The sequence below is a fragment of the Labrus bergylta genome, chromosome 18, assembly GCF_963930695.1.
Source record: "Labrus bergylta chromosome 18, fLabBer1.1, whole genome shotgun sequence".
Classification (NCBI taxonomy): domain Eukaryota; kingdom Metazoa; phylum Chordata; class Actinopteri; order Labriformes; family Labridae; genus Labrus; species Labrus bergylta.
The window spans coordinates 848505-863141 of record NC_089212.1 but is presented as its reverse complement, the minus strand read 5'-3'; the positions used below and the strand labels follow the sequence as shown (position 1 = coordinate 863141).

The following is a 14637-nucleotide window of genomic DNA, read 5'->3' as shown; positions in this document are numbered from 1 at the left end:
GATCCATCAAGGTTATTGTCTTAATTTCAAATATTTTTACTCTTGTAATATCATCTTTAAATATAAAAAAAATAGTCAAGTCATGAGTATATTTTCTGTGCTTCAGAATATGTAAATTATTAGATTTTTTTTTAAAACTTTAAATGGGATATTCTTTTGCATAATGATAGCAACCCCCCTTCTTGCTGTGCTAAATGGTGAAGCAAATACCTGAGCTGACATTAATTTCCCTAGTTTACTATGTTCAACCTTATTGAAATGTGTTTCTTGTAAAAAATATTATATCCCCTAATTTTTTTTCAAGATTTGTTGAAACTTAAATATTAAATTAAAGTCTTGTTTCTCTTTTTGGCTGCGGAGCAGTGCGCTGCTTTTATGTTCAACTTTTCATTTGGAATAATTTAAAACTTAATTAATCAGCTTCTCCACAAAATCAATCATATTGACATGATAGGCATTTACTTTTATGTTATAGATCCGGATGTTGTTCTGGCTTGATTTCTTTTCTCAGTATTCCAGTCTTCTGGCGCTTTCTTTTAAATCTTGTTGCAGACTTTTATTAACATCCACCAGTTTCACTCCTAAATTATTTTACCTCTCCTCGAAGTTATTTTATGATGTCCGATGTTATTTCTCTAAGCATTTCTTTGATGTGGGATTCCGTTAGCTAACGCTTTCTGAAGTACCGTACTGTCACAGTCTGCACCCTAACCCTAACCACACAACCACTGTCAGTATGAAAAAGTTGAGTCCATGCTCAACAAAACCAGCTACTATTTGGAATAGATTTAAACACTTAAGATTTAATGAAATTAAAGTAACGTGTTATCATAACCTCTACACAGAAGTAAATTCGGAATTCCAGAATTACATCATTCTTTAGTTCATGAGTATTACAGTCATTATTACGCATCAATAAATATATCAATAAAATGTTTCTTCCACACAAACCAACCGTCCACAGGGTATCCATGCAAGGGCGGTGGATTTGTCGAGTTTACAGCTGCTGGAGCTACAAACAAGAAAAGAACAAAAAAATACATGTAGTGAATGCCACATAGTTGACTAATTCTGTTAAACTAAATATAAAATTCCAAAAGATTTAGTTATTAGATGACTTATGGTCGCAGTGGTTGGTTTATGGTTCTGTACAGATGTAACTTACTGTTATCAAGCTGGTTAGCTAGCTCCCGGAGAACTTCGGAAAGCGGGCGCCAACTCGAAGCCATTGTTACAATGACACATACTGTACACATACTTTACAGATTATTACTGTGCTTTACGTTATATCTGGGGTGAGACTTTGACTTTGACAATTTCTGTATTGTATATTTTTATATATGAATATATTTATTTATATATACATTTTTATATGAATTGATGCATTTATTTATTTATATATTTATTAATGCATTTATTTATTTATATATTTATTAATGCATTTATTTATTTATTTATTTATACATTATTGTATGCATTTCTCACAACATTTATCCATTTATTTATTTATACTGAAGTCATTTTTTGTCCCTCATATGTGTCACTTACAATCACACAGCCAGTTTGACAACTTCCCTGCTCTACTGCCCCTTCTCTCTTGCTCAGCCCAGCCCTGTGCATGATCCATATCTACTCTAGATGTTTATTTACATTGTTTGTAAAGATTCATAAGTTGCAAGAACTTTTAGACACTAAAACTTTGGGAAAAGAAAAATCCAAGTAAAGGTTAGCTTCTCAGGCCCATAATAATGAGTCATTCAAATGACATGTGCCATGTCAGGGAAGGTGCTCAAAGCCTGTGCAGACCAGCTTTCACAAGTCTTCACCTGCATCTTCAACCTCTCCCTGTCACAAGCCACCATTCCATCCTGCCTGAAATCAGTCACAATCATACCCGTGCCCAAGAAATCAACCACGGACAGCCTCAACGACTACCGTCCAGTTGCTCTAACACCGGTCATCATGAAGTGCTTTGAGAGGCTGGTTTTACATTACATCAAAGCCAGCCTTCCTCAGACCTTCGACCCACACCAGTTTGCTTATAGAGCAAACAGATCCACAGAGCAGCCTCTCGATGGAAGAGCGGTAGAAGTTCACCAGCAGCTTTTCATTCAGGTTGTTCTTCCTGAGCACACTCAGGAAGTGCAGGCGCTGCTGTGCCTTCTTGGTGATCTCAGAGATGTTGGGAGTCCAGGAGAGGTCAGCAGAGATGAGGGTGCCCAGGAACTTGAAGGTTTGGACCCTCTCTGAGCCACCTGGAACACCAGGGGAGCTATGTAAGGCTACTTTTCATTGACTACAGCTCAGCCTTCAACACAATCATCCCGGACATTCTGGTTAAAAAACTGTCGGACTTAGGCCTCCACTCACACACCTGCTCATGGATAAAAGACTTCCTCACAAACCTTCCCCAGACTGTTAAACTTGGCCCCCACGTCTCCTCCACCTGCACACTCAGCACCGGCTCTCCACAGGGGTGTGTGCTGAGCCCACTACTGTACTCCCTCTACACATACGACTGTAGCCCAACCCACCCTGGTAACACCATCGTCAAGTTCGCAGACGATACCACTGTGGTTGGACTAATCTCAGGGGGAGACGAGTCTGCATACAGGGATGAGATCCTGAGGTTGACAACGTGGTGTTCAGTGAATAACCTGGCACTGAACACCACGAAAACAAAGGAAATCATCTTCGACTTCAGGAAGCACCGCGCAGACCCAGCTCCCCTCCACATCAACGGTGTCTGTGTAGAGAGGGTCCAAACCTTCAAGTTCCTGGGCACCCTCATCTCTGCTGACCTCTCCTGGACTCCCAACATCTCTGAGATCACCAAGAAGGCACAGCAGCGCCTGCACTTCCTGAGTGTGCTCAGGAAGAACAACCTGAATGAAAAGCTGCTGGTGAACTTCTACCGCTCTTCCATCGAGAGGCTGCTGCTGTACTGCATCACAGTGTGGTACACCAGCTGCACTGAAGCAGACAGAAAGGGCTTCAGAGAGTAATAAACACAGCACAAAAGATCATCGGCTACACACTCCACTCACTTAAGGACATTTATAACTCCCGCTGCCTGAACAGAGCCAAAAACATTGTAAAGGACAGCTCACACCCCGGCTTTCATCTGTTTGACATGTTGCCCTCTGGCAGACGCTACAGGTCTGTCAGAGCATGGACAAACACACTCAAGGACAGCTTCTTCCCCAGAGCCATAACCACACTGAACCCGGACATGCGTTGACCGTCCCACCCTCACCACGCGCACGCACCCGCACACACACACAAACACACCCTCACCACACACACACACTTCTGGCATGTGCAATATTTACATTTCAGACTGCAATATTTATTTATATTTCTGCAATATTTACATTTCGATCTGTGCAATATTTATTTATATTTCTGCAATATTTACATTTCGATCTGTGCAATATTTATTTATATTTCTGTAATATTTTACATTTCATACTTTATTTTATATTTCTGCAATATCTATTTATATTCTGTTATGCTACCACCTCTAAATAACTCCTACCATACATTGCCCATCTTACCTGAATGAGAGTTCCATTTTTTTATTTCTTCTTTTGTTGTTTTTAGCTGTGGATGCGTGTATGTGTGTGCACTTTAAGGTGAAGCCAAATAATTTTGTGGTACAATTGTATAATGACAATAAAGACATTCTGTCTATTCTATCTATCATATAATGAAAGTGGTTCAAACAAAGACTCACAACACTATGGCTCCCCAATATAAACTTGTTTTTTTTATGTGCAGTTAAGGAAAACAACGTTTCGAGCCCGACCTTCCATTCTCAGGTGCTGGGCTCGAAGCGTTGTTTTCCTGAAATTCACTAAACAAATAAAGAATCATGTGTTTGGGAGCCATAATGTTGCGAGACTTTGTTTGCATCATAAATAGTATTTTTATTTACTCAGCACCTAATCGTGTGATGTGTGTTTTTTTTTTACCTTTTCTGGAGGTGCCCATAGAAAACTATAACCCTTCACATGTACACACCTGCTACAGATGCATCCTTTTTCAATTCTCGACATTCTTATGGGAGATCAAATAAGCCCATTTAATAATCAGAAATGTTTTTGAACAATTTATTTATTTTAAAATGCTCAAAGTAAAGTGGTGGAAAATGCAGCAACCATGACAAGACAATTTCATCTTCAGCACAACATCAAAAGGGTTTGGTGAAGGGTTTTGGCTTTATATCGTGTTCACATTATAATTCAAATAAAAGTTAAAAACAGAATGTAGCTAATTATTCATTCTATGTTCTCAGTTGTTGACAAATGCATCCATGATTTCTTCTGCACTTTTTCTCCTTGGATTAAGTGTACATTGAAATGTAAATCCACTGAAAATAAAAAAGACAGTTTATTAATGCAGTGCTTTGTATACAAAAGAACTCCAATCACAGAAAGCATACACATGTTCCTTTCCTTTGTTTTTCAGAGAAACTAACTTCAACAGTATTTTCATTACCTCGGACGCTTGCAGACTCATGGCTTTTCCGTCTGACAACTCTTTGAAGATTTCTGTTGAACAACACAAAGAAGCTGTATCACCAAAAGGATGTGCGTTCTTTAAAGAGTAAGGGTAGAGGAAGAACACTTTTCAAAAAGGCTTCTCTACTGTTATCATTTGTTTCACTCTACTTACTGTGCATGCAGTCCCAACGCAGAATGAGACTGATGAAGCTCTCCAGTGTTATGTGTCGGGTGGAGTCACTGTAACGCACAGCCATCAGGTTGAGCATGTCATCACTGACACTCATACCTATTCAACATAGAGATTAAGAGCTTAGTGTCAAATTATACCATCATCATCATTCACTTTTTTTTTATTATCTGCATTAAAAAACATACAAAGCTGAAGTAAATGACCAAATAACTGTAGTTTTGTGTAGACATATAATTATAATTATTCAATTAATATATTATTGAACTTTTTCAGTGGCCATAAGAAACATAAGCAGTCATTTGGAGTCATTTTTGTTACCACCTTTTTCCCAAGAAGATATCTGGCTCTTCAGCTTGTATTTGCTCCATTTTGTTTACTTAACAAAAGCTTGGTTTCTTAATAAAGTTTTTATTTACCTTTCTGTGAGAAAGATGAACCAAAACATGAATCTAGCAGAATGTAAAAACTAATCAACAAGCTAAATGAAAAGCTGATTTGGAAGAACATTTCTGTTGCTATATAACATTCAATGAAAGTTTTATCAGTCAAAAGAATGAATACTAAGTTGGTCTACCTGAGGCCATGAATGCATTCCTCAGTTCACTGAGTGACAGTGTTCCTGTGCGTGAAACATCAGTGAGGAAGAAAATATCCTGGTAAAAGAGACAAAAAGTGCAAAGTTTAGGAAAATATCCTCCTTAGATGCATATATATTAAAAGTTGAACGCAAATATCACAGAAAAACAGTGTGTTCCTGATTAAATGATTCTATTTACCTTGTATGTGACAACCTTCTTCCACAAATGAAGGAATTCTTCACCATTCAGTTTTCCAGTGATCGATGTCTTTTCTATCCATCGTTAAGGTAAATAAATGTCAAAAGTTTTGTCTGACCTTTAACAAGACATTCATGTTTAGTACTGTGAGTTATGCCAACTCAAAGTGAGACACTTTGAGTTGGCATAACTCACAGTACTAAGTGGTAGAGTTGGCTCCTGCAACTTTAATGTGAGTGAATGGCATTAGTTATTACAGATGGACACTTAACACAGGAGCCTCTGCAGCATCAGTTTGTAAATGTGGTGTGAGTGTGACCTACAATGTAAGACGTGCTTTAAGTAGTCAGAAGAAAAGCACAGTACAAGCTTCACCCATTCACCATAAAGGAAATGCCTAAGGCACTATTTTGAAGTGAAGTACTACTACTTATTCATAATCTTGTTCTTGTTCTTTTTCATCTTAATATGCTTTACAACAGGATACATCCATCAGAGCCATCATGCTGCGACAGGCATCAAGGCTGAATCCTCCAAACTTTAGGTCGCCTATAATATCAGAAGAAGACATGGAAAAATCAGCAAGAGACAAATGTGACCTAAACCCTAAAATAGCATGAAATAATGAATTAATGAAAGATTTTATTTCTAACCAAAGAATTAAAACAAGATAATAAAAAGGAACAGAAGTAAAACTTCTATATCCTTACCCCTTTCAACCTATAAGAGTTGTACCATTCAAAAAATGTGTAATGTATGTCGACGTTAGGTTAGCTACTATTCTTTGTTTGCTATTATTTTCAGTCCAGAACTTTCTGTCATTCTGTCATTCAGAAGTCTCTGAAGCTGCTCAGCATCCACTTCTTCATACTAGAAATAAAATCAAAACAAAATTTAGTCAAGAACAAAAGCTTAAGCGAAAGTTTAAAGACTCCTGGATGTTAATTGAAAAAAACACTAACTGTCATTGTATATGACAAACATATGGGGGACAACCAGAGTCGTTCTGGTACCTGTATCAGTCTACAATCCCTGTCACATATCAAGTAAACACATCTGTGATAAAACTTCCTTTATTTATTAGCCAAAGAATAAACTCAACTTATCTTATAGAAAATCTTTTAATCTTTTGCAATCCTACCAAAAGCATTTGTTATGGCTACCACTAAAAGTTCAGTTTGAGAGCAGCAAAGACAAGTACGTTATCTGAAGATGAGCGCAAACAACAACAAAGAAGTGCCAACAGAGAATTTAAAATGACTACTTAATAATAGGACCCAAGTTGTAATCCTCAGTCAACAGTTAACATAAGGTCAAATGTGAGAGTGACAATTGTTACCTTGTCAGAGTGTTGGTGGAATAATTTTTTCTTGTTTTCATCACCCTGCACATTTGAGACGTTTTTGAGCTGAGAAACGAAAGTTGGGAAAAAGATGAAGGAACTTGAAAACTTGTTTTAAAAGGTAGTGAGTATAGTGTAAAATATCAGATTGACTTGGACCTCATTACTGTTAAATAATTAATATATATACCCACCTTTCCAACTGACTCATGTTTGTGGTCACCAGAGTTCTCACTGTCGGAAAATACCAAGCACATTCCAAATAGGATTAATGCGTTGAATTTTCCCCCAACATAGAACACCAGGATTTTGTGACATACGCAATGCACGTTTGCTTTGCATGACTGTGAATTATTATGTCTGATATATTTGTCATTTCTGGATTGTTTGTATTTAAACTGCGAGACACACAGTAGAATAAGAGAGGAAACATACTAGCCGTGGGTCTCTGCTTTGGAAAGAATGGTCAGGATGAAGGATGCAGTCTCATTGGGTTTGAAGGTGGACAGCACAATCAGATATTCACCAGGCTCCAGACTCATCATCTCCATCACCTCACTAGCATTCATATAGCTTTTACTTTGCACAACAGGTTTGTTGTTGCTGAAGAACGAGGCTGGGAATTTACCCGTCTGCAACTTGTTCTGTGATTATAAACGCATGTATCAGTTCACTGCAGTTCATTCAAATACTGAAGAATCTTAATATGAATAAAATTGTTTCTTACATGTCCAGTCACCTTCAGAGAAAACAGCAGAAGACAATGGGACAGAGAGCAATACATTTATTATCAGTATAAGATTTAACACGGTATTATTATGTTTTTATGAATATACTGTATTTTCCACACTATAAGGCGCACCGGATTATAAGGCGCACCTTCAATGAATGGCCTATTTTAGAACTGTTTTCATATATAGGGCGCACCGGATTGTAAAGCGCATAGAATAGAAGATACTGCAGTCAAACGTTTGACTGGGGTTGAGTTATGCATCCACTAGATGGAGCTGTGCTAAAGGGAATGTCAACAAAACAGTCAGATAAAGTCAAACTTTATTAAGCGTTCTGACAACTCCGTTCACTCCCATGGTAACGATGTGCAAACGTTAATGTGCATATTCACAATATCTCCCAGCCTTGTTCAGTTGTAAACACGTAAAAGAAACACAGTCTGATACCGCTAATTCAAACGGTAGTGCATAACTCAACATTGTTCAGTTACGTATAACACGTAAAGCTCACTTTTTCAGTTCATTGCCCGTCCACGAATCCCTCGAATTCTTCTTATTCAGTGTCCGAATTGAACAGTTGGGCGAGTATGGCATCCAACATGCCCAGCTCCCTCTCGTCATTATCCGAGTCAGTGTCGCTGAGCGCCGTGTACAACCAGTATGGATCAACCAATTAACCAATTGATCCGTATATAAGGCGCTCCAGATTATAAGGCGCACTGTCGTTTTTTGAGAAAATTAAAGGCTTTTAAGTGCGCCTTATAGTGCGGAAAATACGGTACAGTAACTCAGAATTATAGTCAGAATCTGACCAAAAGTCAAGTTCTACATTGGAAGAAAAGTGTGTGATGTGAATTATTTTCAAAATATAATGATGTTGTGTTGTTGTTTTTGAGTTTCTGACAATAAAGCTACAAACATGTAAACTGTAGATCCAATCTGAACATTTCCTTTACCAGCTAGTAAACAGGTAGGCCCATCTAAAAAAATCTTCGTTAAATACAACAAATAGAAGTTTTTTACATTTTCGGGAAGATGTTCATTTTCTATAACTAAATTGAAGAAATATTGTTGCCTTACACGATAAATCACAAAAATGTGGACACCTTGTGCTTATAATCCAAAAACACTGATGTAGTAAAAGAAAACAAACAAAAAAAACATATTACCTTAAATACAGAAAATCCGATGTGCAGGTTCTGGACCAGGCGCCTGTTCCTCTTGTAAGGTTTTTGCATGAGAGACACCAACATGTTCTCGTCACCATGTTTCTCTGAATATTCACCGTCGATTCTGACTTGGTACTGTGGATTAGTCCAGAAACTGTCTTGAATTGACATTAAAATCAAAATGTTAGTGTGAGTAATGGAACAGATAATGAAATAAAAAGACAAGGCGAGCTGAAAAACGTTCAATGTTCCTGATTTGGAAATATCAATTTATTTATTACAGAATGAACACTTCATTACAGTACAGCATTAAAACAGATGAGAACTGTATTCTGTAGCATCTTATGTGGAAGTTGTGTATTAGAGTTAGGGTAGGATGATCTTTATTATAACTATTATTTGTCTTATTTTTAAAAGGATACTTCACCCATTTGCATTAAGCTTTCTATCATTAGAAACCTGGTAGTATTTTTGAATGGTCGTGCATCCTGCCCTCATTTCCCCCTGAGACGGGAAAGTTCTGTATTTCTAAGTCTGAAAAGGAGTTTCCAGTGACGCAAATATCGTCATATTGCGTCACTGGAAGCTGTTGCGGTTAGCGGTGTGAAACTACAGCGCTAGTTTCTCATATTTTTGACCACTGAAGCTACAGACCAATCACAGATCAGTGGGTGGGAACTCACTCCCAGAATTGAAACTTAACGTCCGCCATATTGCTTGGAAGCTATGCTAACAGGCTCTATGGAGAAAGCTGATAATGGCGAAAAAATATAAATAATGCGGCGAGATGTCTGCTGCCGACAGGCCGGTCTTGTGTTTTAGCTGCCGGGGCCGTCGCTAGCCGCTGGGGCCGCTAGCGCTGGCCGCAGGGGCCGTCGCTGTCTGTAGGGGCCGCCAGAGCTGGCCGCAGGGGCCACCGCGACACAAAACTGGCCTGTCGGCAGCAATCGTCTCGCTGCTATATTGCTGGCCGCCGCCGGCCTCTGCCGGCTCAGCAGCCGAGACATAATGCCTGCCTGTCTGCGGCGGTGAGAACGAGGAGCCTGGGCCGGCTCGAGCTGGGGCGGACTGGTAGTGTCGGTGCTCTCACTGTCTCATTTCTGAATCAGTTGAGGAAATGGTCTTATGTGTTGAAGTAAATATGTCTGTAAATGTTTTTATTACTATATTTCTACTGCTATACTGTATAGTTTGGAGAAACTGTAACGATCGAATTTCCCTCTGGGATTAATAAAGTTTTTCTGATTCTGAATTAGAGGACCTTAGTGGGAGTGGCCTGTGGTGCTGTGCATTCTGGGATTTGGTGTCTTTCATCAACATGAGCCAAAAAGACACTTTCTGCCTTTTCTCGTCCAAGAAGGCACCAACTTCAAAATGTATTTCACATTTCTAATACATATATGACCCAATGTAATTCAGATTCATGTTTCAACGGGTGAAGTATCCCTTTAGTATTGTTCACTAGATCAGTGAAATCACTCAAACAACATCCAGCTTTTTAATTTGTAGAATGCTTTTCTGCTGCCTTGAAGACAGTTTGAGATTATGAGCTAGGTAATGGAAGAAAAAAGAAGAGCTTGAAATACCTTGATTATTTATGCATCCTCCAGCAGTGGTTCCTGCAACCCATCTTCCCTCATGTAAAGAACTCTTCCAGTAACAGGATTGATTTCCGTCAAGGAAGTCAGGACACAAGGAGCAAATGTCAAGATTTGAGTAAAACGTACAAAAGACCTTCAGTGTCATCCTGCTGACATCAAAGACATATGCAGATCAAATTGAAGAAATATTTTACATGGGGAGGGGGGGAACAAGACAACTAGTTGTATAAGAGGCTTGGCGACTATATGAGGGCAAAAAAGCCCTCATATATTTCAAACACAGTATTAATATTAACTGCTTTAAGTCACACACATATTCTTACCACAAGACTATATTTGTTTAAAAAAAGAGTTATAGCATGGCTGGATGCTGCCCTCTGCAGCTTGTTCTTACCAAAACTCTCCATCATCCACCACTGAAAAGCACATTTCACGATCTTCAGCACTCACAGGTTTCCACAGGGATGACCTTGGAGAAATTTCAAGAAGTAGGAGAGAAGGAATTGTTCGATTATCAAGTGTTTTAAGAGGCCAGCTTTAACATATGTCACTGTCAGTGGGGAATGCAGTGTAGATGTTTAGACAATCTTTTAAGCTGCCTTCAGGGCAAGATAACACAGGAGCTCTTTTCACTGTAGCTGGAAAAACCATATTCTAATAACTGGAGGGAGATTTTCTAAAGACAGTTTGTATAGGCTCCTCAAAGCCCCTTTCTAAAATGACCTTTAAAATCCTTTCATGGCCTACATACAGAATGTACAGTGAACACCCCTTAAAGAAGTATGAGAAAAGAACAAAATCCCTGTTAGTAACGACCTTTTGCGTTTACAGTTAAAAGTAGTTATGAAAAGTGGTGAAAAGCATTCTTAAAGTTCCTGTTAGGTTTTTTTGTTTGTTTATTTTTGGACATGAAACAGATTGTGAACCGACTTAACAGTTTACAGGAAGTGATTAATTTGACTGCTTAAAGACATAGGGGATGCAAACCAAAGCAAACCAAAAAATTCCTCACAGGAGTTTTAAAGACAGTTGAGTACAAGTGTGTGTTACAGTGAATAGATGCAATAAGTCCTCTTATTTTGCCACTAAAAATTCTTCGCATTCATCTGCAACATTTAATTACAGACATGTTTTTGTGAGACAGTCAAGTGTAAGTTAGTACTACCGATCACTCCAGTCTCCCTTCCACTCTCCTTTGCCCCAGGGGTTCCACAAACGCACAAGCTCGACCAGTTTCTCTTGGCTCATCAACTGAAAAGTATCATCATGACAGAGCCATTGTTATGAACATCATTACAATAATAATTCCAGAAATAAGTTTGCTTCTTGTCAATAACCGTTATGAATAAGTCCTCACCTGTTTAACACCAGTCACAGTGTATGCATGGCCTTGGACTAATCCATTTAACAATACGGTATTGTCAGATGTTTCCTAAAAGCCAAAGACAACTTAATTAATAAAAAAGACAAATGTGTGTTTAAAAAACCAGAACAGTATCTATGTTAGGTCAAAAATAAAAGGGAAGTCTGAAAAGGACTAGTGTGAAAGCAGCAAATATAACTGTTCTTTACATACTTGGCATATGCTTTTTCCATCAAAGCAGGCCAGAACTCGTTTTGGTCTTTGGAGTGAACAAAGATAAATCTTCCATTGATTGTTGGAAGCTTGTCGTCAATGATGACATCCACCCAACTCCCAAATCTCCAGAACTGAAATGTCAAAAGAAAAGGGAATAAAGTTCCTCTTTACATTAGATCCATTTATAAGTCAATGGCAGTTAACCCGAAACAAAAAAGTCACCGTATGTGTCATTTGTCACCAGTGTTATGCTTAGATTATCACAACATAAATTTCTCATATTGTTACACATAATGTTGGATGAGTAATGGTGTTTGTTTTTAAGTATTTTATACATATCAATTATTTCAAAAGAAATTGTACAGTTCAGTCTTAAAACCATTGGGAAAGTCTTTCAAGTATTCCAAAGGAGTATTTCAAGGAAATTTCAATGGATTCCAAAGTACTGAATGCATTTAATGCTAAAAAAAAAAAGGTACTTGTGAGGTATGTTTCTTTTGTGAGCTCATAGTGATAACTGTCACTTGTTACGGATCATACAAAGTGGTTGATGGTCCTTTTTGAGATTAATCTACATTTTTGTGACTATAAATTAAATCATTATTGCAGAATGTGAATGTTCAGTCAGTGTTTAATGAAATGATCCCACTCAAAAATAACAACCAGGTTTGCTTCTAGTATTTACCCTGAAGTGGAACAGCCCACAATAGTTTTCCTCAAACGTTTGCTCAAGGGGGACGACTTGCCCAAGGATCTTTTCCTGGAATGTCAGAGCTCCAATAGATGCAAGGAACCAGCAGTTTCCTGAGGAAATATGGTCATTGAGTTGTCAGAAAACAAAAATGCACAACAGTTAATTCTTACAAATAATAAACTACTTTACCTATAAGCCCTTGACCAAAGTCAAACCTTGACAATCCATCAACTACAAAGGCTGGATTTGGAGCAATTTTCTGAAACAAAGACAGTGTAAACAAATAAGAACAGAATAAAAAACTCTTTCAAGGTTTAAAATAGTTTGATTAGATACTAACAGGCACACAGCAATACTGAAGTATTACACATGTAAATAAATTATTCTTAATAAACATAATGGCCATTAAACTATTTTGTAGTCAAATTCTAAAATTCCTTTCAAAACAACTTCTTTCCCAAATTCAGCTTTACAAAGTGTGGGACTGAGCCTTAGACTCTAAGCAGTTTTCCATATCAAGAAACAATCCTCTAACATTATCCATACCCTGCAGCACATCCAGGACATGAGCTAACCTAACTGCAAAGAATACTGGCCATAAAGGGTTAACTACTGGAAGAATAAAAATGTGTTTAGCCCCTTAAATAGTTTTAAACAGTGCCACAAGGCATGATGGGAATTGTAAGAATATTCACTCGAGGCCTGAAAACAAACATGACTACAAGCAGCTTGTATGGCATTAAAAGATTATACAATGTATATTACCATAGTCAAGTTATTACTAGTTACAAAGACAAAACATGCAACTTTCAGTCTAGCCAGGTAGGGATTGGGTGCAGAGCCTGACGATTATTCTAAAATGCAAAACATTGAATCATTGGAAAAATTATCAGTTTTAGCTCAACATAATTCATTTACTGTCAGTTACAGAATACAACAAGCTATTGCATCAGTGGTACACGGCCTCTTCTGCTGTTAAAACGTTTTTTTTAATACTCACCGATGGTCTCAGCCAAACCACTCGGCCCATGTCAGAGAGACTCAGTATCCCTTCACCGATGGAGTTCCTGTCAGGGAGGAACATTTCATTTATGTATCTCACTCCTTGGATGAGGCAGTATTGTTTCAGCTGCTGACAGTTTTGGTTGAGAAACATCTCAGGGTTGTCAGCACTTCCATAACCTTCTTTCTTCTGACGAGCCTCCATAATGTTCAGACACACACCGGGGGGAGGCATTGTAACACTTTTTGGCTCAGCTAAGAAAAATGAGATCCAGGACCATTTTTGCGATAATGAAAAGATTCAAAGAATCTTTTAAATACAAAATGAAGTACATATGCATTTCTTAATTCTAAATCAAGAAGTGCATATTCATATCTTAATGGAAGATGAGCTGTATCCAGTAAGTTATACAAGTCTGTGGATCTCTCCTTGATAATTTTCTACAAAACCTTTACCATTTCCAGCCAATATTTATTGAAATTTTAAAAAATAAAATAGAAGTAAAAGCCAATTTAGGATTATTAAAGTTTTCTAGCCCCATTGGGATTGTAACATTTTTTAAATTGTTTTTAATTCCTCACATTTGCAGAAAACTAATTCTGCTGTCGTAAAAGAAGCCCTATATTGAAAAGAGCAGACAGTCATGATTGAACAAGAAGACAGAGAGAAAGAGAGAGAGAGAGAGAGAGAGAGAGAGAGAGAGATAGCGCATCCAAAAAGCACAGAACTGCTACATGCCAATACCAAACACATTGATAGAACATTCAAATCTCAATCAATTGGTTTAAATCTTGGCTTTGGAAGACCATACCTCAGAGTCTGGAGTCAGAAATAGTGTGTGGATATACAGGTGAGCGGAGCTGCTTTGTCACCTGTAAATGTCTGGTGGTCTTGTGTTTCGTTTCAAGACATGTAATTTACTACAAACCCTGCTTGTAGTCCCCTGGTGCTTAATCCTAAACCTCTGCAGGCTCCTGTAGCAAGGGAAAGACAAGCTCTGATCTGAAAACTAGGAAGGTCTTGTCAGCTAGGTGGGTGAAGTGA

At 38.0% G+C, this 14637-nt stretch overlaps 1 protein-coding gene across 1 annotated transcript; it reads right to left on the bottom strand.

The window, feature by feature from the left end:
- Positions 1–4135: 4135 nt before the first annotated feature.
- On the bottom strand, positions 4136–11799 carry LOC109992132 (calpain-8-like). The gene is made up of 15 exons (XM_065966088.1): positions 11675–11799; positions 11483–11568; positions 10303–10786; positions 8717–8874; positions 7544–7555; positions 7252–7460; positions 7011–7050; positions 6814–6882; positions 6287–6344; positions 5962–6023; positions 5475–5543; positions 5273–5351; positions 4678–4794; positions 4501–4553; positions 4136–4372 (listed from the first exon to the last, which is right to left on the bottom strand). The coding sequence occupies exons 3-15, from the start codon at positions 10460–10462 to the stop codon at positions 4346–4348; spliced, it is 1113 nt and encodes a 370-aa protein (XP_065822160.1). The 5' UTR covers positions 10463–10786; positions 11483–11568; positions 11675–11799; the 3' UTR covers positions 4136–4345.
- Positions 11800–14637: the final 2838 nt, after the last annotated feature.